Source organism: Thalassophryne amazonica, chromosome 7, assembly GCF_902500255.1.
Source record: "Thalassophryne amazonica chromosome 7, fThaAma1.1, whole genome shotgun sequence".
In the NCBI taxonomy this organism is placed as follows: domain Eukaryota; kingdom Metazoa; phylum Chordata; class Actinopteri; order Batrachoidiformes; family Batrachoididae; genus Thalassophryne; species Thalassophryne amazonica.
The window spans coordinates 79,826,818-79,854,797 of record NC_047109.1 but is presented as its reverse complement, the minus strand read 5'-3'; the positions used below and the strand labels follow the sequence as shown (position 1 = coordinate 79,854,797).

At 43.7% G+C, this 27,980-nt stretch overlaps 1 protein-coding gene across 1 annotated transcript; it reads left to right on the top strand.

Moving 5' to 3' along the window:
- The first annotated feature begins 74 nt into the window (after positions 1-74).
- On the top strand, positions 75-27,980 carry LOC117514329. The gene is given in 9 exon segments (XM_034174730.1): positions 75-186; positions 7,186-10,487; positions 10,490-10,543; positions 23,051-23,173; positions 23,281-23,357; positions 25,470-25,487; positions 25,771-25,945; positions 27,695-27,802; positions 27,931-27,980. Coding segments are annotated over 8 exon segments (3,789 nt in total). The 5' UTR covers positions 75-186; positions 7,186-7,303.

Below are 27,980 nucleotides of genomic sequence, written 5' to 3'. Positions count from 1 at the left end.
TTTGACAGGAGTCAGCAAGCATCACCGCAGATGAAGCGCACTGATGCTGGTGGGACGGTTCACGTTGGTTTGGTCAGTTCTCGCGAGAAGAGCCGTGCTGTAGCTGAGATTCCCGTTGCCTCTGTCTGGGATGTAAAAGCGCCCGACGAGATGGACAATTTCATCCTCCTTTATGTCAATCTGATCGTGAGTAGATGCATGTTTGAAGACTGTTTTTCTTCCCCGTGAAACGTCCGTTCGAGTAAGTAAAGCAGATTGCTGCAGATAGTCGACGTAGATTTATAATTTTTTACACATTTATTTATATTAAAGGAGTGTCGTCGTTCCTCTATTGTTTTTTTATTTTATTAATTTAGTGATGCTTATAGTCATCAGCTGTGTGTGATTTGTGTGATATTTGAGTAGTGATGGGGAGGACCGGCCTGCACATCAGGGCGATGCGGTTGCAGGTACCCGCGCCTCCCCCTCTCACCCCCCCCCCCCCCTCCTCCTCATCGGCTCTTTATTGGGATCAATAAATGCACGATGACGAAATGACGTGTGAGGATAGATTTATATGTATAATTCGGGTGGTGGTTGTTGAAATGTTCCTGCAGTGTGAAGGACAGGCTGAGCCGATCCATGGCTCTGACACTTTCAAAGAGCTGCTGCTCCTTCATTATTTCACGCTCCAGTTAAATGTGCCTCATGTTCACTTAGTGTTTGGAGGTTTTATTTGTGCTCCTTTTATTCCCACACGGTGTCACGCCAGCTGTGTCATCTTGTAGAGATGGACTGACCCTGTCAACTGGCCGTCATTACTCAGCTCAGGCCAAGATAACCTGACACTGAGCTTTGAATATATATATATATATATATATATATATATATATATATATATATATATATATGGACTGTTGTGAAAGTGTAGTGACACGGACCCACAACAGGGGGCGCAAATGAACGGACAATAGAAGAAGTCAAATATGAACACTTTACTGTTGTGAATGCCACAACTACACACAGCAGATTATAGAACGAATACAGAATCAATCAATCAAGGTGTCCTGTGGGCAGGCTCGACGATAGGAGACGTCCGTCTGGAGAAGAACCGGAACCACACGATTTCCTCCGCCACCGAACCAGGAGAATACTGGAGCCGCCATGTTCCGAGTCCCCAGGTGGCCACCGTCTCCACGTGTCGGATCTGGTACTGCTGGCGAAGAGCAAAAACAGTCAGGTGTGGGTGTGTGTACACCCCGTAACAAGTATGGTGGTTATTCCACCTCCACCTATAATCCACACTCGTGTAGCTACTGTCAATCACTTAACTGGCGGGATGCAGAGCAAAGCAGTCGCGGCATACGCCGATTCCTCAGGAAAACAGCTGCAACAACGTATTCACTGAAACAACATTAGTAGTGATAACACTCAGGCTGAGAACGTTACCTCCTTGGTAGAACGATATCTCGGCAACGTGGTGGAGGTGTCATCCTGCTTTTATTAGGGGTGAGGAGCAGATGATTGGTGACAGCTGTCACAGCTGTCATAGCCGCTGAGTGACAGCTGTCACCCCGGCCGCTCTTGTGGGGCGGCAGCGCCCTCTCGTGCCTGATGCCCGCACTTCAGGCAGGGCGCCATCTGGTGGTGGTGGACCAGCAGTACCTCCTCTTCAGCGGCCCACACAACATGGACTTTAAAAAGATTAAAACTTTTTCATTTTTTATTATTTTCCTTTTTACTCTATTGTTTATTTTATTTTTTAAAATCATCTATATTTCCTGCTCCCCCCCCCCCCCCCATGTTTTTATTGTAAACTTTCTAAGATTTCTATGTGATTATTTTCTGTTTTTTGTATGAATTATGATGTTGGGGGGCGCCTGACACATAACTTGTTAATTGATAGGTGTTTAGTTGCAATTTGTTTTGTTTTTTTGGCAAGGACACAATTTTTTGCAATTTTGCCTCTGTGCACCATAACAGTTAAGTAGAAAAAAAATCAAGATGTGATTAAAATATAGCCTTTCAGTTTTAATTCACAGGGTTTAAATGTTGTTGTTGTCCATTCGGCCACTCCCGGTATATTCGGGGTCGCCACAGCGGATACAACCAGATCTGCATTGGTAACTGGCACAAGTTTTACGCCGGATGCCCTTCCTGACGCAACTCCAGTTTTACCTGGAGAAACACACACAGCCAGTGGTGTTCCAAAGAGGTCTCCCATCCAAGTACTAACCAGATCCTGCTCTGCTTAGCAAAAATAAAAAAAAATCCATAAAGGAATTACAGGAAATTTTCTGTAATTGGACAGCTCAGCGTAGAATATTGTCAATACTTAGATTAAAATGCTTTGCAGTAGATGACTGCTTGATGTTGTGAACCCATGGGATGGGCATCACCAAATGCTGATGCTTTGCCAGTTCTTACTGCAGCCTCCTTCAGTTGGGTTTTGTCTTCATTAACTGAAAAACATGTTCTGTTGGGTGACTGACTTGGTCACTGATGGATATTCCATTTATTTGTATTGAGAATGAGAAGCTCTTAGGATGCTTTGGCAGTATGTTTTAGGTCATTATTGGCACAGTCTGGTAGGCTGAGTAGCCTATACGCTTCAGAATTCATTATGCTGCTTCTACCAGCAGTTACATCACGAATGAACGTCAGTGGCACAGTCCATTGGTAGATTATACGTGTCCATGCTAAAGCGCTGCCTCTACCATTTTTGACAGATGATGTGTGGAGTACTTTGGCTCAAGAGCTGTTCATTTCCTTCTTCATACTCTTCTTTTTCTGCCATTCATATGTCCAGAGTATCATGTCCCAGAAGTAGGCAGGCTTTTTCTGGGAAAGTCTGATCTAGCCTTCCTGTTCTTGAGTGTTTTAGTGTCAAATAATTTGCAGGAAGCAGGCTTTTATTGTGTTTAACGGAACACTTTGATAGAAGCTGAAGCGTTATTGTATCAGCCAAAACCAACAAATTTCACCAACTATAGTCAGACCTCAGTAACTACTGGCACAAGAGAGCAGATCTTGGACGTAAATGACCCAGAAAACCCAAATTTACTGTAACCCCCCAAAAAAGAACTGCCTGAAATATTTCACCAAAAGGCCAGCAATGTTGTTCCACTGAAGAGATAAACTAAACACAACACAGAATCATGCTTGAATCTTTTGAATCTTTTCATTTATGGTGATATAATGCAGAAGGGAAATAAGTTGATTCACAATTAAAACTTTACAACCAGTCCAGAAATCTCAAATGTCACAAACCACAATGCAAAAACACTTGCCTTTTTGTTGTTGTTGTTGTTGTTGTTTGTTTTTTACAAAGGGCGAGGGGGGATCTATTTCTTGACTTTCAGTTTTTCAACTTATTTACTGTATGTTACATACACATCAAAATCATAGTGAATTTATGTTGCTCACAAGATCCTGTGTAGACATTTCAAAAACACAAATTATTCACAAAATCTGAAATAAAATGTGAAACATCATTAGGGTTGCAACAAATAATTGTTTTTATACTCAGTTCAGGTTTTTTTTTTTTTCAATTAATGGATTAGCTGTTAGGGCCATGAAATGTCATAAAATGGTGAAAAATATTGATAAATTTTTGTTTTAGAGCCCAAGGTGATGCCTTCAAATGTCATGATTTGTCCACATCCTACAGATATTCAGCTTACTGTCAGATAGAAGTAAAGAAACCATGTGAAATAAACTAGAAAATATGAAATCTGACCATTTGAATATTAAAAAAGACTCAAAATAATTAATCAATAATCAAAACAGTTATTGATTAATTTAATAGTCATTTAATAATTGATTAATCGTTGCAGCTCTGAACATGACACCATTCCAGATAAGGATCCAGATCGTGAAGAGAAAAGGAAAGCCAGTGCACTGTGCAATTAATTACATTTTGTTATGCACCTTTGAATGAATATAATTTATTGCACAGACATCTGTGTTGCACCGGCATTCCTTTTCTCTTCATGTTTCATACTGACCTGGTTGCACCAGATTGTTGTGACAGGCAGGAGCGTGGAGAACCTTTCTTTTTCTGCAAGGATCCAGATCTGTTTGAAGCAAAATACATTCATGTCTGATGCAAACTGCAGCAATAATGTTAATCAAGATGCAGAATTAAAGGGTTGCTTTGGCATAGACATGCACTCTTCACATACTCTTCCAGTTTTCATGATGAGACAGTACATGAGAATATAAGAATAAATAAATAAGAATGTGTGAACGGCAAAGCACGCCAACACATCGTCTTATTTGTGAGAATGTGGTAATTACAACATAGAAAGCCAAAAGCAGTGCAGCTTTAATATGTAGTTCGTTCATCTGTAAAAGATGAAATGTAGATAGAAGAGATTAAACAGAAATGAAAACAGGAATATCAGCTGGTAGAGGAAATGGTTCACAAAGCAGGTCACCTGAATCAATATTGGACTGTTTCTGCATGTCAGTGCAAAATGCTTACATTTTTTAGGTCATTAGAGTATTCTGCTCATTGATTTAAAAGAAATTAACCATGTTTATTTTGAAGAAAATATATTTTGTTAAATGAATCATTTGAGTTTACAGTGCATTCGTAAAGTACTCACAGCACTTCACTTTTTCTACATTTTGTTACAGCTTTATTCAAAAATGGAGTAAATTCATTTTTCCCCTCAGAATTCTACTCACAATACCCCATAATGACAACATGAAAAAAGCTTTGTAGAATTTTTTGCAACTTTATTAAAAAAAACTAAGAAATTACAAAAATATAAACGCAACACTTTACACAATAAAAGGCCACTCTGAAAGGTGCAGTTTTGTTTTATTGGGGGGATACCAGTCAGTATCTGGTGTGACCACCATTTGCCTCATGCAGTGCAACACATCTCCTTCGCATAGAGTTGATCAGGTTGTCAATTGTGGCCTGTGGAATGTTGGTCCACTCCTCTTCAATGGCTGTGCGAAGTTGCTGGATATTGGCAGGAACTGGTATACCCCGGTCCAGAGCATCCCAAACATGCTCAATGGGTGACATGTCCGGTGAGTATGCCGGCCATGAAAGAACTGGGACATTTTCAGCTTCCAAGAATTGTGTACAGATCCTTGCAACATGGGGCCGTGCATTATCCTGCTGCAACATGAGGTGATGTTCTTGGATGTATGGCACAACAATGGGCCTCAGGATCTCGTCACGGTATCTCTGTGCATTCAAAATGCCATCAATAAAATGCACCTGTGTTCTTCGTCCATAACAGATGCCTGCCCATACCATAACTCCACCGCCACCATGGGCCACTCGATCCACAACACTGACATCAGAAAACCGCTCACCCACACGACGCCACACACGCTGTCTGCCATCTGCCCTCGACAGTGTGAACTGGGATTCATCCATGAAGAGAACACCTCTCCAATGTGCCAAACGCCAGCGAATGTGAGCATTTATCCACTCAAGTCAGTTACGATGACGAACTGGAGTCAGGTCAAGACCCCGATGAGGACGACGAGCATGCAGATGAGCTTCCCTGAGATGGTTTCTGACAGTTTGTGTAGAAATTCTTTGGTTATGCAAACCGATTGTTTCAGCAGCTGTCCGAGTGGCTGGTCTCAGACGATCTTGGAAGTGAACATGCTGGATGTGGAGGTCCTGGGCTGGTGTGGTTACACGTGGTCTGCGGTTGTGAGGCTGGTTGGATGTACTGCCAAATTCTCTGAAACGCCTTTGGAGACGGCTTATGGTAGAGAAATGAACATTCAATACACGAGCAACAGCTCTGGTTGACATTCCTGCTGTCAGCATGCCAATTGCACACTCCCTCAAATCTTGCGACATCTGTGGCATTGTGCTGTGTGATAAAACTGCACCTTTCAGAGTGGCCTTTTATTGTGGGCAGTCTAAGGCACACCTGTGCACTAATCATGGTGTCTAATCAGCATCTTGATATGGCACACCTGTGAGGTGGGATGGATTATCTCAGCAAAGGAGAAGTGCTCACTATCACAGATTTAGACTGGTTTGTGAACAATATTTGAGGGAAATGGTGATATTGTGTATGTGGAAAAAGTTTTAGATCTTTGAGTTCATCTCATACAAAATGGGAGCAAAACCAAAAGTGTTGCGTTTATATTTTTGTTGAGTGTACATGCACATAAGTATTCACACCCTTTGCTCAATACTTTGTTGATGCACCTTTGGCAGCAATTACAGCCTCAAGTCTTCTTGAATATGATGCTCAAGCTTGATCCAGCTTGAATTTTGTTTCTCATGGTCTGAGAGTCCTTTGGGTGCCTTTTGGTAAGCTCCAGGTGGGCTGCCATGTGTCTTTTATTAAGGAGTGGCTTCCGTCTGACCACTCTATCATACAGACCTGATTGGTGGATTGCTGCAGAGAAGGTTGTCCTTCTGGAAAGTTTTCCTCTCTCTACAGAGGAATGTTGGAGCTCTGACAGAGGGACCATCAGGTTCTTGGTCACCTCCCTGACTAAGGCCCTTCTCCCCTGATCACAGAAGAAATATTTCTGTACCCTTCCCCAGATTTGTGCCTTGAGACAATCCTGTCCTGGAGGTCTACAGACAGTTCCTTTGACTTCATGCTTAGTTTGTGCTCTGACATGCACTGTCAACTGTGGGACCTTATATGTAGACAGGCATGTATCTTTCCAAATCATATACAATCAAGTGAATTTACCCCAGGTGGACTCCAATTAAGCTGTAGAAACATCTCAAGGATGATCAGTGGAAACAGGATGCACCTGAGCTGAATTTTGAGCTTCATGGCAAAGGCTGAGAATACTTATGTACATGTGGTTTCTTTATTATGATGATGATTATTATTATTAATACATTTGCAAAAATATATATATAAAAAAACATTTTTCACATTGTAAGTATGGGGTATTTGTGTAGAATTTTGAAGAAAAACATGAGTTTCATCCATTTTGATATAAGGCTGCAATATGACAAAATGTGGATAAAGTGCAGCGCTGTGAATACTTTCTGAATGCACTGTAAACGATTTAATGTAATCAGTTGCCTCTAAATGAGCAAGTTTTACTAATTTATCAGGTTTTACAGTGTTGGCTTAACTTCAAAGAAGTAGTCTAAATTAAAAAAAAAAATTAAATGACAAGAAAACAGTCTTTGATGAGCAGATTTTGCTCCTGGTCTGCACTCACTCTGTGTTTCCTTTGATGTTGCAGAGTCTTAGAAGTCAAGCCAAGATGTGACGGTCACAGCATGCCATCGTTTGGATCTGTCCTGCCATCGCAACACGTGTTTCCATAGCAACAGAAAAATCCTAAAAGTCCTGTTCCCACAATGATGTCTTCTGGCTGCAGCTCTCAGCCTCCGAAACCACAACATTTCGAAGTCAGCAGGCGGACCAGTACTTTAGCTGGGCTGAGGTCTCATGGCCCTAGTAGTAAAAGTGAAGCTAAAAACATGAACACAGGTGTTGCTTCTTCCCCAAGGCGGGGTATGAAAGGCCCCGCAGCACCTTCCAAGACCAGATTAAGTGTGCAGGCCCGAGCCCCGTTAAGTCAGTCTCGGATGGGATCACATAAGCTGAGTTTCACCACCTCCAAACCAGCAAAGCCCAAGCCAAAGGGAGGTCGTGCACCACCCAGACCTCATGTCGCACCTTCACCTGCTCCTCCTCTTCTTCCCTCTGTTCTCCCTCTTGACCCAAACTGTAACGAGCCAAGCCTCCCATGTCTGTGTTGTGATGGGCGCTCCCCACAGGACAACAACAGTATGTTCAACCATAACCACAACAACAACAACACCATCTCTATGAGACAGCAATTGCAGCTTCAACCTCCATCTCCGCCATCTCTTAAGAAGAAGGATGGGATGGTGGAAGAAGTCCCATCTGAGTCACATCCACATGCACAGGCTCAGCTAATGGTACTCTCTGTGTGCCCTGCTGCCATGCCGGAAAACAACGTGAAGCATGCTGATGACAGCACTAATGTGGACAATGAGAAAAACCTGAAGGTCGACGAAGTGAACAAGGAGGCAGACATCAGTGGGGATGTGAATGTTGATGACGAGGCATGTGAAAGTGATGATGATGATGATGATGATGACACTCTGGTCCCCTCATGCTGCGATTGCCCCCCATCCCTACTGGAGTTCTCACTGTCTTCCTCCACTTCCTCATCTTCCACTTCGATCAGTTCCTGCTCTGATCTGGATTCTGACTCTGCCGACCAATCTGTTTCCATGGGTTCTTCCCATGACCAGGATAATCTATCCATCTCTTTCTTCTCCAAAGATGAATATTTTCCACAAGCACTTGATTATCCACCCCATGCACAGTCACCCCCATCCCCACCCCTTAGTTGTAATCCCTTCTTGGTAACATCACATTCCCCCATTCCTCCTTGCTCCCCAGATGAGGGCTACCCCTCAGCCCTGGAATCCCCATCTCCAGATTACTTAGGAGTCAAAGGTGACATGGAAGATTTAGATCCAGAGGGTACCAAGCTGGACTTACTTGACTTCTTAGAATCTGTTGGGGAGTTTGGAAAAATGGAGCGCTTCAGCCAGGTGATTCAAGTAGCTCATTGGGATCTGGAGGGAGAGCAACACTGGGATGTTCTGAGGGATCGGTTGGATCACCTAGATCGCTTGGAGAAAGTGAACAGGGAAGTAAAGCTAGCCTACATTGCAAGACTCCATGAGAAGGGGTTAGATCTTGGAGATCTGGAAGAGCAGGACCTCTCAGACCTCATGGATGAAATGGGCAACATTGACATTCCCTGGAAGCTGAGTAAAGCCCGTGGAGAAAGTATAGGGGACTCTGGGGAGTTTTCTGATGCTGGGGTGGACCTCACTGCTCCATCAGATTGTGATGATCCTTTTATGCCAGATTCTCTCACTCCTTCCCCGATGGAGCCACCCCCTAGACCACCCAAGCCTCCAGTGCGTCATGCTAGCGTGACTTCTGATCTCCACACGTACATCAATATCAGCAGGGAGACCACCTCAATGGCTGTCTCTACCTGTCCTACACCCACACTTTCTACCTTCTCACCTAACTCGTCATCCCCAACCTTCACTACTTTTAGATGTGAGAAGCCTCTACCTCCATCTCCCCCATCCGTTCCTCCTCTCCCCGTTTCTAAGCCTGTCCCTTATCTCACTCTCTATACTACTCCTTCTCCACCTCCATCGATCCCAACCCCAACTCCTCTCATCCCTCCCCCTCGGAGGCGGCATCTTGCCAGGAAGGAAGCGCAAAGGCTGGCAGCTCTTCAGGCTGAACAGGAAAAGACCCCCTTGTCTCTCCCACCACCTACAACACGCCCACCACCCCTTCCTCCTCCACCAGTTATTTCAGTATCATCATGCTCCTCATCTCCCCCTGCCATCCCACCACCGCCTGCACTGGCTCCTCCTGCCTCCTTCCATGCCCTGGATGTAGAGATTCGGAAATTATTGATGCTTGCTGGATTGACTCAAGCTGAGCTCCTCAAACTCAGTCCAGAGCTTGGGGTCTGTGTTGGGGGTTTAGAAGACGAGGGCTACGTGGATAATGTTAGCCCAGCCAGATCTGTGCAGCCACACAGGTTCAGGCAAAGTACTGACAGAGAGGAGATGGAATGTCAGTCAGAGGTCATGACCAAAGATGGATGGAACAGAAGTAAACTGGATGGAGAACGAAGAACTGTACTCGGAGAAGCTGAAGTATGCAATAAGAAAGATGACATGAAAGACCCACAAAGAACCACCTCTTTTACTGAAATGGCCAGGAGAAGGAAGAGGAACAGTGGTCTGACTTCTGACCCTTACTATACCACGAGTCTCAGCAGTGCACATGAAAGTACGGTGAAGAATATGAGCTTTGGTGCATTTCAATATGCCAGCAATGTGCCAGACTCTCCTCCCCCTCCACCACCTCCACGTCCCTTACCCCCAGTTCCCTCTTCAGCAACACCCCTCAAAGTCAGCACGCTACCTGCCAACTCTGCACAGCCTGAGCGATTTGATTGGCTCATTGCATTCACGCCTGACTGTGAGCCGCCCCTGCAACCTCCATCCCTGGAAATGAGAAAACCTCACGTGGAAACCCAAAAGAATTCATCTTCAGGATTAGGTCCAAAGGTTACCACATTCAAAGAGCTGCGTTTTCGCAACAAAAATGTCTCCCCTTCAACTAAAGTGATCACCGAACCAGATCCTGATCCCACGGTCATTACTCCAGACCCAGATATACTGTACAACTTGAAGTGGAGAAGAGAGAAGGTAGGCAGTGACGGCAACCAATGGGAATACACCTCTCAGGCTCAGGCCTTCTTCATGCAGCCGCCGCCAGCTCTCACCTCAATGGCTGCTTTGAAGGAAATGCTCCAGAGAGCAGACAAGGAGGGTGGATACCCAGAGCTGTGCCCATCACAGAAGATCGGCTGCTCAGTGAGTGACAGCAGCCTGTGGACCGTAGGCAAAGAGTGTGAAGGGGCAGAGGTTCAGCGGGTGGAGAAAGAAGGGAAGGAAGAGAAGAAGAGGTGAGAGGACGAGCTGATGGAGGCTGGACATTTGAATTAAGAACTACAAGTGAGTATGAAGTTGACAGTGACACCAATGACCGCAATGCAGACAGAATAAATTCCATTTTAAGAGCACTGTAGAGTAAATTTTATGTTTTTGCTTCACACAAAAATGAAGCCCATTATAATTTGGAGCTGACAGCAATCTAGGCTGGGTAGATGAAAGACAGTAACAGATGGAGGGAGATGGAGTAACATCCAATGCTCTGTCCCTGTTGACTGAAGCGCTAATCATATTCTTGGAGCATACAATACAACGAAATACAAAACCAAGATAAGAAAATGTGGAGTCATTTATGGAAACAGCGTATGAGGAAGAAGTGATGGAGGATGAGTCACAGATGATACATGATATGATGAACACGGGATGGACAGCAAGTGAAGGCTGGAGAGGGCGCATTAAGGGAAAGTGAAGGAAACGTGAGGAGAAAACAGAGGACGGAGACCTTGCAGCTGATATTTCCTGTTCTAGTTATCTCAGTGTGATGTCATCACTACTTTATTTAATTATTCAGCTGCTCATCAGACAGTGTGGAGTGGGGGGGGGGGGGGGGGTAATGGAGTGCCTCGCGGTCTCCTCCCGTCTCCCTCCATCGTTTGACACGCAGGTCTTCTGCTTTGTGGCTTTTCTACTTATCTGCGCGCAGCCCAACATCTTTTCCAGTCCCTTGTTCTCCTCCATCCACTCGTTTAAAATCCCATCACCTTAGGACAGAGGTGTCAAACTGACTCCAGAAAGAGCCGAGACGGTGCAGGTTTTCTTTGTAACCACCCACTCCACCAGGTGATTTCACTGATTAACATCACTTTGAGCAGATGGAATCAGTTAATCAGTGAAATCAGCTGGTGGAGTGGGTGGTTGCAAAGAAAACCTGCACCCTCTCAGCTCTTTCTGGAATCAGTTTGAGACCTCTGCCTTAGGATGTTTATGTGATTTATTTGGCTGTCTCTCCTGTATCCTGTCCCCCTCGCCTCACCCTGCTCCCTCGAGCAGATAGCTGAGCTCAGGTTACTTATCTCACGCCATCCTGCAGCACACAGCATGCTGAGGATTAGCCACTCAGTCTCCAGATGCAGTTGGGCGAGTTCTTACTTTACAACCCCGAATGACTCCAATCTGTGTGATAATTTCAGATGCATTGTTACCATTATTATTATTTCATGTCTGCACGGTCTGTGTCCAAATTATTCTTTTATAAGGCACTTGTTTTTTTCTCCCAAATATCCTCAGAAATAGGTGTGTATGCCTTTAAGGGTGTAAGAGGCGGGGCTTTGCTTGTTGAGCCAATCATAATGATGCAGTGTCACCAAAACAGGAAGTATGTTTCATTTGTGTTCTAGCCCAAGTGTAGCCATGGTATGGATGTCCTCTGGTTCACTTTGTTGCCCGTAGAAAAGTCGTCTGTCACAGGTAATTGAGTGTAGAAAGAATCTGAATGTCAACAGACACAGATTTGAAGCAGGAATGGCTAAAAGTGTGTTTACTGACTCAGCATTGTACTGTATGGTGGAGAGGGGCGGAGCGAAGGAACAAGATTAGAGAGAGAGAGAGAGAGAGAGAGAGAGAGAGCACTTTGCGGTATGTAACTGAAACAGGAAAAGGAAAGGTAAAAGAAAAAACGAAACAGACTGGAATCATTAAAGAAATCTCAGATTGCAAACCAACGCTGCAGTATGTCAGATCTTTGATGTATTAATTACAGTCTCGATTGCCACTGAGTGATTAACATATTTATCATTTTAAATCCTCACCAGTCAGATCTGAGATCAGCTGTAACTCATTATCCACAGTATCATTTCCTGTCCTGTTCCTTAATAGTGGAGCAGATAAGTATGACTTTTGGTCAGAATTGTTCACTTGGTGATACAAGCATCAGATTTGGCATGAATGTTCTTCATAAATCAGAGAATGAGAAAAAAGTGCTGACCACTTGAAAATCCAATATGGTGGGGATGTGTATAAAAATTCTATCCCATACCAATATAAGATCTGACTGTGAATTCAGAAAGAACATGAAAACCCCTTTAAAATAACACCAAAATCATGTGATTATCTTAAGTATTAAGGAAGTTATGGGCGTTTTGTGCTGGGAATCGAGCTTGTTTTGCTGGCCTGAATGAATAGATGAAACAATAGGGCCTTTGTGACCGAGTTGGACTTCTTCCCTCATATTTTTCTCATAACTTCCTTAATATCCAAGATGTCTCCATGAAATTTTCAGGAATGATGGATTACCACCTCTCCTTCATTTTAAATGGTATATCATCTCAACACTGGCAGTCACTGGATTTTGGCGATCGACGAGAATCTTTGTGAAATGACCAATCTTTCTGAAATTCAGCAAAAATGAAGAGACATACTTACTCTTTATTTCCTATGCATTGATTTTTAATCCCTGTTCTTCCTTCCGGTACAATTTAAGTGACTTTGACAAAGCAGAAAGAAGAAATCAGGTAACTTCTCTCTCCAATTGCCTGTGATGAAAATTCAAACACGAGGTGGGAGCTGGGTAATTCTTCTACATCATCAACCTAAAGATAGATCAGGATATCCCTCCAACAGCCATAGCATGTGAATGGCAGGGAACTCCCTGTGTGACTCCCGAAAATGTGGTCACATGCAATTATGCAGAACCTAATCGAGGCGCTGGCCTACTTGTCCACATCCCTAAACATGGTGGCCAGGTAGGGGTCAATGAAGAATTACACAGGGGCCAAAATTTAAAAATGCTCAAATCATATTGAAAAGTACAACATATTATTTGTCTGTCTGATCATAATATTCCAAAAAGGTATAGTTTGGACTATCTATGACTGAATTCTGTGGAGTTATGGGGTAACTCAGCAAGAATGGTGCCAAGGGTCAATTTCAGTTTGTACAGGGGTCAAAAGTTAAAGTTGTTCCAGTTTTTGTAAAATGTGATGCAAATTATTGGTTGAGGTAATAGGGTTTTAAAAAGGAATAGTTTGCACCTTGTGTCATATGTCACATGCCCTTGAATCCAATGTACGTTGACGTTGTTTGACATTTACTTTGCAAACCAAACATTCAACACAGTCAAAACTATTTCTTTTATTAATCCTATTAGTTCAACCAATAATTTGCACCATGGTTCTACCAAAATTGGTGGCCAGCACTTGTTTCTCAGACATTGATTTATGAAGAACAGTGACATCAATCTGATGCTTGTATCACCAGTGAAGGATTGTTTCAGTTATCTGCTGCACTATAATGAAAAAATGGTGTTATTCCTCGTCAATCATCACTCCATTTACCTCTGTATCTAAATGTCAATCTTGACTTGATGTGTAAATTCTGTGTTACTGCATGATGGTACGTGATGACATGTTCTGCTGGAATACATTCATGAGTGTGCTTTTTTCTTCTCAACAGACACTAACATTTTCTCCATCTCTCTCTCCTTCCCACTTATTTGCTACTTTTTCCTGCCTTCCTTTTTCCTTGCCTATCCATCCCTTTTTTTATTTGTGTGTCCGTAACACCGCTTCGCTCCCTCATGTCACTGTGATTGTGCGTCCATGCTGCACCTTCACTGCTCTCCATCGCATATGAAATTTCTGAATAAGCAGCTTCTTCACCCCCCGCTGTCCCTTGCACACTCCCCCCAGCCCTACTTTCTCCACAGCGCCCGTCCTACTTATCACCCAGACTGCACGAACTCCCAGTTCCTCGCAGAGCGCAGGTCCCACAGCCCTGTCGCGCGGCGTGCACAGACGAGCGCAGAAACACACAGCGGGCCTGTGCACCCCGCTCACCTTCTGTCCACAGAGATGATTCCAGCTTGATCTGAGATCTGGGTTTATCTCTGAATCTCACGCTGACATACGTGTAAACCGCCTCTCCCGATTACGGGAGTACGTTTAATGAAAACACACATTTGGCGCACCGGTTTACCAGCCATTCCAAACAGAGCGACAAGGACTTTACGTCTGACTCTCTCTGCAATTTTGACTCCCTTTACTCAGCGCACAACTGCACACACAGGGCCGGAGAAGCTTGTGAGTGTCACGGTGGAAGTACAGGGGTGCACCACCCCGTATAATAACATTGATGTTATGATGACACATTCAAACAGGGCAGCATCGCTGAGTTTGAGCGATGCAGAAAAGTGCGCAAACTGGCGCACATCCACAGACATCAAGTCGAGAACATCTAAAGAGCTCCCGCCTCTGCCCACCTTTTACCTGTACCACCCTAAAAAACTGTCCAATGCACAGGGGCGCCCCTCCTCGCCTCTCGCCCATTGGAGCCCTCTCCCCTCCACAGCGCTCCGGAGCACCCCCTCCAGGGGCAGCAGGTTCCCGTCTCAGCTCACCGCTTTTTCCCCCGCTCACACACGTTGCCTGCCCTTACTGCACCCCTCTACTACCCAAACCTTTACCCTCCTATACCACCTAGGGCACCCCCTCTGCCCCCAAACATTACCAGGCTCCTCTGCGTCACATTTCCAGAGTAAAGATTTCTCTTTCCTGTCCTCCAGTTACTCTTCTGATTTGGAATATCTTGCTTGCATGCAGTCTGTCTTTGTTGCTGTAGTTTTGTCTTTGTTCTGTGGTTTGCTGGGCCTCTTTTTTAACTGTGGGGAGAACTATAGCTTCTACAGGTAACTTGATATGTTTCAAATCTGCAAAAAAAAAAGAAATGCTTGAAGGAAAAGTTTGATAGTGTCTGGGAGCATACCCACTCTTTGCTTTTGTCAGTATCTGTTTTATTGCCCCCCCCCCCCCCCCCCCCCGATTTATTTATTTATTTTCTTTTGCATGTCATGTTGATGTTGTATGTCATGTGCTTTACATCATTGTTAAGGACTTTCTTTAAGATGATCTTTTTTTGATCTTTGTTAGTGAAGCATATGTGTGTATTTAGTGATTCTTGAGAGGATTACTGAGAGAAGTGTTGCCTCAACAATAAAGTAGAAAACACAAGTTACACTCAACAAAAATATAAACGCAACACTTTTGGTTTTGCTCCCATTTTGTATGAGATGAACTCAGAGATCTAAAACTTTTTCCACATACACAATATCACCATTTCCCTCAAATATTGTTCACAAACCAGTCTAAATCTGTGATAGTGAGCACTTCTCCTTTGCTGAGATAATCCATCCCACCTCACAGGTGTGCCATATCAAGATGCTGATTAGACACCATGATTAGTGCACAGGTGTGCCTTAGACTGCCCACAATAAAAAGGCCACTCTGAAAGGGGCAGTTTTATCACACAGCACATGCCACAGATGTCGCAAGATTTGAGGGAGCGTGCAATTGGCATGCTGACAGCAGGAATGTCAACCAGAGCTGTTGCTTGTGTATTGAATGTTCATTTCTCTACCATAAGCCGTCTCCAAAGGCGTTTCAGAGAATTGGCAGTACATCCAACCAGCCTCACAACCGCAGACCATGTGTAACCACACCAGCCCAGGACCTCCACATCCAGCATGTTCACCTCCAAGATCGTCTGAGACCCGCCACTCGGACAGCTGCTGAAACAATCGTGTTGCATAACCAAAGAATGTCTGCACAAACTGTCAGAAACCGTCTCAGGGAAGCTCATCTGCATGCTCGTCGTCCTCATCGGGGTCTCGACCTGACTCCAGTTCGTCATCGTAACCGACTTGAGTGGGCAAATGCTCACATTCGCTGGCATTTGGCACATTGGAGAGGTGTTCTCTTGACGGATGAATCCTGGTTCACACTGTCCAGGGCAGATGGCAGACAGCGTGTGTGGCGTCATGTGGTTGAGTGGTTTTTCTGATGTCAATGTTGTGGATCGAGTGGCCATGGTGGCGGTGGGGTTATGGTATGGGCAGGCATCTGTTATGGACGAAGAACACAGGTGCATTTTATTGATGGCATTTTGAATGCACAGAGATACCGTGACGAGATCCTGAGGCCCATTGTTGTGCCATACATCCAAGAACATCACCTCATGTTGCAGCAGGATAATGCACGGCCCCATGTTGTAAGGATCTGTACACAATTCTTGGAAGCTGAAAATGTCCCAGTTCTTGCATGGCCGGCATACTCACCGGACATGTTACCCATTGAGCATGTTTGGGATGCTCTGGACCGGCGTATACGACAGCGTGTACTAGTTCCTGCCAATATCCAGCAACTTCGCACAGCCATTGAAGAGGAGTGGACCAACATTCCACAGGCCACAATTGACAACCTGATCAACTCTATGCGAAGGAGATGTGTTGCACTGCATGAGGCAAATGGTGGTCACACCAGATACTGACTGGTATCCCCCCCAATAAAACAAAACTGCACCTTTCAGAGTGGCCTTTTATTGTGGACAGTCTAAGGCACACCTGTGCACTAATCATGGTGTCTAATCAGCATCTTGATATGACACACCTGTGAGGTGGGATGGATTATCTCAGCAAAGGAGAAGTGCTCACTATCACAGATTTAGACTGGTTTGTGAACAATATTTGAGGGAAATGGTGATATTGTGTATGTGGAAAAAGTTTTAGATCTTTGAGTTCATCTCATACAAAATGGGAGCAAAACCAAAAGTGTTGCATTTATATTTTTGTTGAGTGTAATTATGGCAGACAAGAAAACTATTAGTTATGAATATTTTTAAAAGCTTACATTACATTACATTTTGTTTACATCAGTAATAAAAGTTCTTTATGATCAGATGAGAAACACAAAATCCACTTGGTTCATTTTACTGGAAAAGTATTCATATGATGTTATGGCTTTAAAAACACGGAGTACCACTTTAGTTTTTAAAGGACAATGCATCCTGATCATATGAATGATGGCATTGATAGATTTTTGTTATATAAGTACCACATTTTGCATAATCTGACCTGGCTGTCATCATTAGACCTCCGAACTCTGATCCCTATGTGTCGTGTGCAAATCAAGGTTAATGCAAAGACGAGACCTCACGCAAATTTGCCCACAGGACACTGATATGTAACTCTGCCAAATGAGAGAGAGGGCAGAGCTTATGTGATTGCCCCTGTTTTCTGTTTGTCTAAAGCCGGCCACTCACTACTCTACAATATAACGTGGTCGTGCTTTAGGGTAATATCTCACTGGGCTGATACTTTTGGAGAGCAGTTGGAGATGTGAATTAGTGACCCAAATGCATGCATGAGTGAGTTTTGCAGTTGGTACTGGTATGTCACTGAAGTGGCCACTCACAGCTGAAATGATGACACGTTTACACACAAAGTGTTCAGCTCTTATTATCCTGCTATTATCCATGTGAATAGACTGTGGAAATTCTCCCGACGAAACCCAGTAATGACAAAATAACATAAATAATAAAATAATAATAAATAAATCAATAATAATAAAGCCTGGCGTGGGGGGGTTGGGGACTGGAATGAACGTGTGGCTAGCGCACTCACTAACTTGCTTCATGATATCCCTGCTGATCTACTGGGGAGGTGATGGTCTAGTTGGGGGAGGTGATGGTTTAGTGGTTAAAGCTTTGGGCTTCAGACTAGAGGATCCTCTGTTCAAATCCCAGCCTGAACCGGAAAATCACTAAGGGCCCTTGCGCAGGTCTTTAATCCCCTAGTTGCTCCTGGTGTGTAGTGGGTGCCTTGCATGGTAGCAGCCTCACATCGGGGTGAATGTGAGGCATTGATGTGTAAAGTGCTTTGAGCGTCTGATGCAGATGGAAAAGCGCTATATAAATGCAGTGCATTTACCATTTAATTTATTCCTCCATGGCCAGTATACAACCGGCGCTTAAATGAGTACCTGCCATTTGAATTTACCAATGTGGAACACCCACGCATGGCTGCAAGCATCTAGGGCACAAAGCATAACTAGGGGTGTCTGGGGGTGTACCCAAACCCACACAAATGCAGAACTAATGGGCATCCCGCACACACTCATGCAGGATGCGGGACATGGGGCTAAATACCGGGACTGTCCTGCCCAATGTGACAGTTGGCAGCGCTGTTATATGATCCTTTTTGTCCTCGACTCTGAGATCCATGCAGAGCACTCATCCACATGGTGGACCAGTTTCTTCTCTGTGATGTGGCGATGTCCAGCAGTGATTCGGGGGTGTGCGCCCTTTGATTTGTTTTATTCAGCTGTAACATAGTAAGTCCCTTTGGCTGTTCCCTTATTTTTTCACTCAGGGTCTCTACAGCAGATCTGAGGTGGATCTGCATGTTGATTTGGCACAAATTGCGCATGGTGTTCTCCTCCGTACGCCTGCATTTTGGCTCTGATGGAAAGATGACATCACATTTCCACGGCACGGCATTTAGCAGGAAGATTTTCCCAGTTTAAAGACACATATACACATTATGGGAGCTGGATTTGAATGGAGTGTGCTGTTTAATGAAAGCATGATGTCATATTTCCTCACTGATTGTGTGTTGTCCTCACAGTGAACACCTCAAACAAGTCCAGCACATGTCCTCAGAGAGAGAGGGAGAGAGAGAAAGAGAGCAAGGGGGGAGGGGGACAGAGAGAGAACGCTCCAGATAAAAAAAAGATTAAAACAACACAGCGCTGTGTGCTCCACTTCTGCAGAATTGTGCTCCTCAATATAAAGAAAGAAACAAATAAACATTAAATGCATAAGTCCAGAAAGTGCGGACAGGAGTCCTGAAGCCTCCTGCAACTGTGGCCAAGCCGGCAGCAGCTTGGTCACTTCCAGAAATGGCTGTTCCTCTCTGATCACCTCCTCTTTTTTTTTGGCGTGCTCCCCAGAAGCTCGTGAGTATGGCCTGCCCCTCCCACAGTTCTATCATGAATCTCTCACATTAAGAGTCCCAGAGAGTACAGTATATTCAGAGGGTCACAAGACACCAGCGATGGCTCTGGGAGCATACTGTGAGCAGCCTTGTCACCCCGCCAACTTTCAACAGTTCAAAATCCAGTTGCGACACTTGCGACACACTGCAGTGAGAGAAGAGCACCATCCAGCAAACAGTGTGCGAAATCAAGCGATTTTTCTCGCAATTGCCATTTGCACGGTGTCACAGTTCAGTGAGATAGTACCCTTAGGGACCCATCACACACATTGCGAATTTGGTCAAAGTGTTCATGAAGCAGGAATCATATGCAGCCGTGTAAATTTGCAGTTGCCTCGAACGCCTCGTACACCTGTTGCTACAATTATTTGTGTACACCAGCAGCTGAAAGACAGAGTGCGCTGTGCGAGCTCATTGAACCCTCTTGCGGCAGGTGTCGGCCAAATTCCAGCTGACACACACAAACAACCAACACCGCTCGTTTGGCACTTAGAAAATGTGTGGCCATTCGTACTATCATCACAAAACAGTCATAGACAATCATTGTCAAGCTGGGTGTGAAATTTTCTCAGTGCCCACAACTGTGGAGTTGCCGAGTGCACATGTGACGTACCAGTGTTGGCTCTCCCACAACACGTTTGCGTATGTCGCACGCTCCCCCGCAGGCGAGGTGCCTCTCATCTGATTACAGAGTGACACGCTGGTCTATGTGCTGAACAGACGGGGGCGTGGCAGCTGTTGACAGCTCTGGTCCTGGACTTCAGAGCTTCAGAACACGCACAGTGTTTTGACAGACGCGCGTGTGTATGCTTGCTGTCCTCACATCGAAATACATAAAAACATATATCGCTTCTGCGACGGGCTGGAGAGCGCGCACATTGACAGGCTGTTCCAGCTGGACTGGATCACCAGTTCATGTGGACATGCTGTCTGTCTGACAGGACAGTGAGTGGCGTGCCCCAGGACCATATGACATGCCAACAGTACAACAAACCCACCACTTTCAGTCACATATTAGCAGAAATACACCGTACCAAACCCCGTTTGGTCAGTTATCACAGCGCTTTTTTTCTTTTTTTAGAAAATACATTCATCTGCTTGTTGATTTTAACCATTTCATGCTCCTGTTATGAGACAGTGATTGTGGCGCAGTGGTAAAGTTTCCGTCTGGTGATTAGAGCATGTGGGGTTTTTTTTGTTTTTTTTTTTTTACCAGGGTTATTTAACCGCGGTGTTCTGTATTGCGTCCCCTTTCATGTATTTTTTATATCAACTGAGTGATATTCAATAATTATACAGCTGGTTTTATTTTATTTTCCTCCACTTCAGCAGCACGATGTGGTGCAGCTCGCACTGTGTTCCTGCTCAAAAGACACCATCGCGTGCACGAACCGTCGCATGGGGATCGTGCACGCCTGCGTGTCGGCGCAATGTTTTGTGGTGCGCTAATTCGACTGTTTTGTGCTGTTTCGCCGTAATTCATCCAAATTCGCACTATGTGTGAAGGGGCCCTCAGCAATGTAATGACATACTTTAACAACATAATGTAGAAGCGTTTTTCAGAAGAAACGCAGAACACAGCGCATACATTACAGTGTGTGTCCTTTATCCATGCAGAGAAGGACCAGAGGAGTTGCGCGCTCAACTGTGCTTGAGGCAGAGCTCTGTTGTGACAGAGATTTACATAATGAAGCCATGTTTTGTTGAGCCCAAAATTTATTCCGTGTGTGCACAAGATACAATTATTTTCCCACATTTAACTAGTTAGTGCCTTTTTGAGAGTTTCAGTCATGGAAACATGCATCTGCATTTCACACAAATTGTTTATACAAGTCTGGTGGGTTTTGTCCACAGGTGAGTGTGTCTTGTCTTATACTTGCTCTTGTTTTGCTCAGTTGCACACGTGTCTTTCTGCAAATAATAATGTACGCAAAACCACACAATGCATGTTGTGATGTAATCAGTGGTGGGCACAGTCTCGCTAACCGCTAATTACCGAAGCTAACTTTTTGTTAGTCGATTAACTTTTCACCACACTTTGAAAAGCATCAACGGACCAATTAGCTTCCACTAAATTTAGTTCTGCTAACTTTCAGTCCGCTAACATTATTTTATTTTTTTTTTGCTGGTAAAATTAGTACAATTTAATGGTCAAAAACCTTTGTAAACCTTAAAGTCACATGTTAGTTTCTGTCTGTTGTGTGTCTGCAACAGTCTGTTCTGTCGAGATGAGCTCCCGTAGTGTCAATCGACAGTTAGTGACTCTGCTTTAAAGGGTGTGTACATGCAGATCTTTACTTTTTAAAGTGAAAAGACACTTATTGTTATATTTTTATGTAAGACCAACTTATGTGTGTTTTCTTTGTTGGGGAAGCTCAACGCGGCAGGTGAGGTAAAGATTTTACCAGTCGCATTGAACGCAACACGGGTGAACCATTCCTGTGTTTGTATATAGTATAATACAGAAACAAACTGTGAATATTCATATTGCGATTTACTGCTTTTTATAAAGACGATGAACATGTTTGGGATTTTATTTTTTATTTATTTGTTTTTCATACATTTGTTTTGTGTTAGTGAACGCAGCTCCATTAACAGTTCCTAAAAATAATATTTTATATATATATATATATATAGATAGATAGAGAGAGAGAGAGAGAGAGAGAGAGAGAGATACTGTGACTTCTAATACTGCAATTTACTGCTTTTGATAAAGATGATATTTTTTTTTTTTCATGCATTCGTTTATGTTTGTGATCCTGGGAATTTACCCAGCAGCCCTTGTTGGTTTATCAGTAGTCAACAGTGTAACCTGATGTGGCTGCAACTGAGTCAGTACTAAAAGTTAGTGGTTAGCAGTAAGTTCCACTAAATTTCTTAACAGTTTATTGGTTAGCATTATAAAAGTTAACTTTTCAGTTTGCGGATTAATGGATCAAAGCTAACTTTTCGGTTAACTGTGCCCACCACTGGATGTAATACAGGAAATATGACACTGGACACACTGCAGAAGTTTTGAACGTGCTTGACATGCTGCATTTTGGACTCATCTCACCAAGATGCACGTTCATAACACAGGTCCTCCACACACGCAGCAATAGGACTTCCCAGAGAAACGTGCATTCATATTCCATCATATCGTGGTGAGTGGCCAGCTTAGGCTATCTCAAAATGTGCTTTACCAATGTTGACAAAATGCAGTGGGGTCCATAAGTATTTGGACACTGACAAAGCTGCTCATTACAAGATATTACAGGTGAAGGCACGTAATGAATACAGTATGAGGTCACAGTGCAGGCTGTTTGCATCCACAATGGGTGAATGGGATTACAACGTTTTTTTTTTTTGTGTTTTGTTTAATTTTAGATTATGTGGGATCAAATATAACATGAACAACGAACAGAACTGTTTCAATATGCCCTCACTTACAGTATGTGCATTTGATGTAGGGGATTAAGTGTACTGCCCCTTTGTCTGCTTGATGAGCCATTAATAATGGCACTGGTCATTATTACTCTGGCTGATTTACACACCCTATGAGTGCTCTTGTAAGTTACAGGATCTGCTTACATTTTGTTTGTCGTCAATGGTGCCATCTGCTTATTTTAATGCTCCTCATTGATTAGTTGCTGCCGCTAAAAGCTCTAATATTTTTGTGATGATATTCCACTCTGCTTCCTTTGCACACATTGAATATTTTTAATAATCTATATATAAGTGATTAATTTCCCTTTTACCATCTATGCCAGCTGTTCGCAGCATCTCGTTTGCTGGCTCAGTGCAGAGCGGAGAGCCGTCTTGCATAGGAGATGATGTGAAGCAGTCAATGAGAGATGCTGGACTGTCCTCTCTGTTCTGGCAAGAAAAGAAAGGTGTGTGTGTGTGTGTGTGTGTGTGTGCGCGCGCGCGCACGCTCTTGTACAGCTGTCAACTTTCTCTTTGATGTTTGTTGACTACACACTATTGTTTTTTCCTGCAGCTCTGGTCAGTGCCGTCAGTGTGGCAGTGGAAGCCGTCCTGGCCCAGTTTAGTTCTTCTCGGACCGTAGTTCAGAAGGTAGGAAATTGCAGAATTTTATGTCACTTTTTGCTTCTGGAAGACCTGCATACATACAGGTCTCCATGATGTGTAGACCTGTAGTGCAGCAGATAAGAGAATATTTACAGACAAAACCTTCAAATGGTGATGCAAGCACCAAATTTGGCATCAGTGTTTTGAAAAAGCAAAGTGTCCACTTGAATTTTCAATAGGCGGCCAGGTAGGGGTCAATTGAAGAATTACACAGGGTCAAAATATAAAATGCTCCAATCATATTGAAAGGTATTCCATATTATTTGTCTGATCATAACGATTTCAAAAAGGTATAGTTTGGACCATTTTTGACTGAATTCTATGGAGTTATGGGGTAAAAAAATCGCAAGAATTGTTATGTGTCGGACGCAGCTCGGAGAACCGACCAGCGTTTGAAGGACCCAGTATGAAATAAGCAGAGCACGGTTCAAAGGCTAACTGAATTTAATACATAACAGTGATCATATAATAACAAAAAGGTGTCGCCTGGCGTGGTGCTCCCAGCAGCGCTAACGGTCCGGAGCCAGAAGCTGTTTCGGACCCAAGGACCCCGCCGACACCCCCCAGGTGGCCGCAACAACCGAGTCTGTGAAAGAAGGAACCATTATGTGAGTCCACACTCTACACACAGAACACTTAAAGGTGTACAACACAAAACACTTCCTGGCTTGATTACTGATCAGCTTCCCAACCTGCAGGCATGGAACATCCAGTTCACAAAACTCCACTGCAGTGGAAGCTGATACATGACTAACAAACAGCTCAATACAATAAGGTGTGAGGGACACCACATTTACTGACTGTATAACTGTTAGTCACAAAATCTAACGTACCTCAGGAAGTGTGCTGACGAGCGTGAAACCTCACCCCCTCCTCTTTCACAGACGTGCATCAAACCTGGACGTTTCTCAGCATCCGCTGCTGATGAGATGGCTCCCAAGACGACGATCTCACCCGTCTGGTCCAAGGTCGAGTCTCTGGCAAATACACACTGTGCACTCCAGTCTTAAATGCCATGTTCCAATCCATCCAGATGCACCACAGCTGTGAGTCCTGACGAGTCGCAGGTGATCAGGGTGAGGTCCTGACAGCCTCAGCAAACACAGCCACTCAGTCCCAAACGCACGCCACCTGGGAGGAAAACCAAAAAACAGAAACAAACCGGCAGCCAGGCCCCCCAGCCATATAACAAGAATGGTGAGAAAGGGATCAAAAGTTAAAGATCCTCCAATTTTGGTAAAAAGTGGTGCAAATTATTAATTATTAACATTAATAAATGTTATTGGGTGAGCTAATAGGATTAATAAATGGAATAGTTTTGACTGTGTGGTGCTTGGTCTACAAATTAAAGATTAAACAATGTCAGCATCCATTGGATGTATGCATGTGACATATGTTACCACGTAACATGATACCTAAGCATGGCACATGATGCAAACTATTCCTTTTAACACCCTGTTAACCCAGCCAATAATTTGCATTTTCTCCAAAATTAGAGCAACTTTAAGTTTTGACCCCCTGTATAAACTAAGATTGACCTTTGTCACCATTCTTGCTGATTTTACCCCATAACATTGTCACAGATAGCCCAAACTATAGCCAGATAGCCCTAACTTTTGGAATCTCTGTGATCAGATTAATGTGGTGTATTTTCAATATGATTGGGGCATCTTTTAATTGTGACCTCTGTGTAATTCTTCAATTGACCCCTACCTGGCTGCCTATTGAAAATTCAATGGACACCCTGCCTTTTCAACAGGGTAATGTCTAAGGTGTATTTGTGCCAAATTTGGTGCTTGCATCACCATTTGAACACTTTTTCTGTTATCTGCTGCACTACTGGGTTTGATTCCCAGTCACGCTCCCTGTCTGTGTCCTTGGACAAGACACTTAAGCTATACACTGTCCCTTCACCCAACTAGACAAATGGGTACCAACCTTGGCTGGAGAAATAACTTGTGATGGACTGTCAGTCCGTCCAAGGAGTCAGTACTTACTCTTCAGAAGGAATCTGTTATGTACTATGAAACAACTTTGTTTTAATCTTTATAAATTTTTCTTTCTTCCTTCCTTTTTGGATATTCTGTCTCTCCTCAGTTTCTCTCAGTTAACAAGGTATTAGAATGTCTTTAGATGAGTTGATCTCTTGATAGTAAATTTCTTTGTGTACTAACTCCAAATTTCTCTTTCAATAATGCCACCACCATCCCATCCTACTTCTTGTGTCTAAACCTCCCTGTATGTGTCCTATTTTCTGTACCTTGCTTTCTCTCGAGACATCTTTTCTGATCTTCTTCCCTACCTCATCCTTATCACTGCGCATCATCTTCTTCACTCTCTCCCATGTTATTCCAACACTGTCCTCCCACATTTTGCTCCCCTCTCTCTCTCTCGTCAGTCCTTATCAGGAGACAGCAGCATAAATCCAGCTCTGGGCCGTGTGGTGCTGCAGTGCCTCTGCCCCGCCCTGCACAACTTGCTGTCTGATGGACGTAAACCTCACCAGAGTGATCTGATTGCCGGCAGGAGGCCAAATTCAACCTGGGGTCTCGTGCAGGCATCAACCCGGCCAGGTAGCACACACGAGCAGCATGTGAAAGCCTGAACTGATTTGTATTTTAGGAGTGTAATGTTGGGTAATAATGTGATATATAAAATAAATCCACAGTAATTAGAAAGTAACACCAATTTCAACATTTTACATAGTGCACAGCACAGTGGATTTGAAATAAAATAAGTGGGGTTTTGTGCTTTACTTTGAGGGCTTTGTCCAAATAAAATGAAAGGATTAGGAGTTACAGCCTATTTTATACATAGACATTCAAGTGTAGGCGCTCAGAAGTGTGTCTGGAATCTATTGATGTCTGCTGTAGAATGACATCCCATGAGCTGCAGTGTCAGTAAAGAAACAGTCGGTGAAAAAAATTAAATGAAGTTCATCAGAGATTACTGCACAAACATTAGTTGTGGCCAAATCAATGTTTTGATACATTCTTAAAAAAAGAAGAAGGGGGGAAAAAAAAGAACTGGGAATGGCCTGGGAATGCCCATCATTTATTCATTTTCTATACCCGGTTTTTCCAATTAAGGTCACTGGGATACTGGAGCTCATCCTGGTGATCATTGGGTGATAGGCAGACTACACCTTATTTCAGTTCAATTTATTGTCATTTATTTCGCCAAATCACAACAGAGTTGCCTCAAGGCACTTCACACAAGTAAGCTCTAACCTTATTAACCCCCAGAGCAGCAGTGGTAAGGAAAACTCCTCCAAGGAAGAAACCTCAAGCAGACCAGACTCAAGGGGGGCCTTGAACAGGATGCCAGTCTATCGCAGGGCCACATACAGTATACAGAGACAAACACAACCACACACTCACTCATGGTCAGTTTTAAAGCTTCCAATCACCAAACCTGCATGTCTAGAAGCTGGAGGAAGTCGGGCGAACCCACACAAACACAGAGAGCATGCAAACTCCCACACGAAAGGACCAGGCAAGAAGCGATCCTACAACCCTCTTGCTGTGAGGCAACAGTGCTAATCACCAATCCACCAAGCTGCCCCTGTACTTCATGTGACCTATAATTGTAAAACAAAAATGCCAAATGTTTTTTCAAATCACTTGAAAAACCACCTCATGAGAGATGAAAAATTAGTTATAATGAGATCTAACCATGAAGCAAGTCGTATAGTCGCCCTGAGGCCCATCAGTGTCTGTATTTATCCTCGGATACCGTAAGGTGACATGGGAACAGTCTGCGACTCCCCCTGGAAGAACAAATTATAGAGATGACTTACTGATTTCGAGTTATTTATAGAGAAGGCCACTGGAATCTTTTACAGTTATGAGGACCCCCCCCCCCCAAAAAAAACCACCAAGGCAATTCCTCATACAAGATGGCAGGTGAAACAAGCTCGATACATGTGCTAGTCTTTTGTTCATCTCTGTGGTGTAGACGGACAATGACCTGGAGCATACCACAAAAACAATTCAAGTTAAGTTTTTAAAAAGAAAAATAGTTGAGTTCATCAAGCCACTCACCACAACTGAACCCAACAGATCATGAAGAATAACTGGAAGTCATCATTCCACAAAAGAAGGAGGAATTGAAGGCAACTGCAGTAAAGTCTTGATGAAGTCCAGTTTGCGGTGGCATCTCTGGGTTCCACACAGGGAGTCATTATAGCTCTTTGCATGCTTTTAGTTGTGTACAGTCTTTTGAGAACTTATGAAATTGGTGTTGTGCAAGTACTTATGGAACTGTGTGCACATTTCTTGTATCTACAGTATAGAACTGCATTTTTCTCATCTTTTTTCAAGGTCCCAAAACTCAGGCCTTGTTTACACCCTACAAGTTAGAGTTGGTGAGCTTCCTCAGCTCAAACAGAGTAATCACAGGTTCAACGCCTTCCTCCTCGGCCTACTCAAGTGAGCATCAGATCTCATTTTTCTTTGTTCATCCACAAACAAGACTTCATATCATATTCCATATTGTATTTTCCATGGATATGTCCTCTGATTTCTCAGCACTCCTCTTCTGTCCTCTTGTCTTGTAGTATCAAACATCTTGATTTCTGGCTGTCCCACCTTCAGTCTTGCGGTGTAA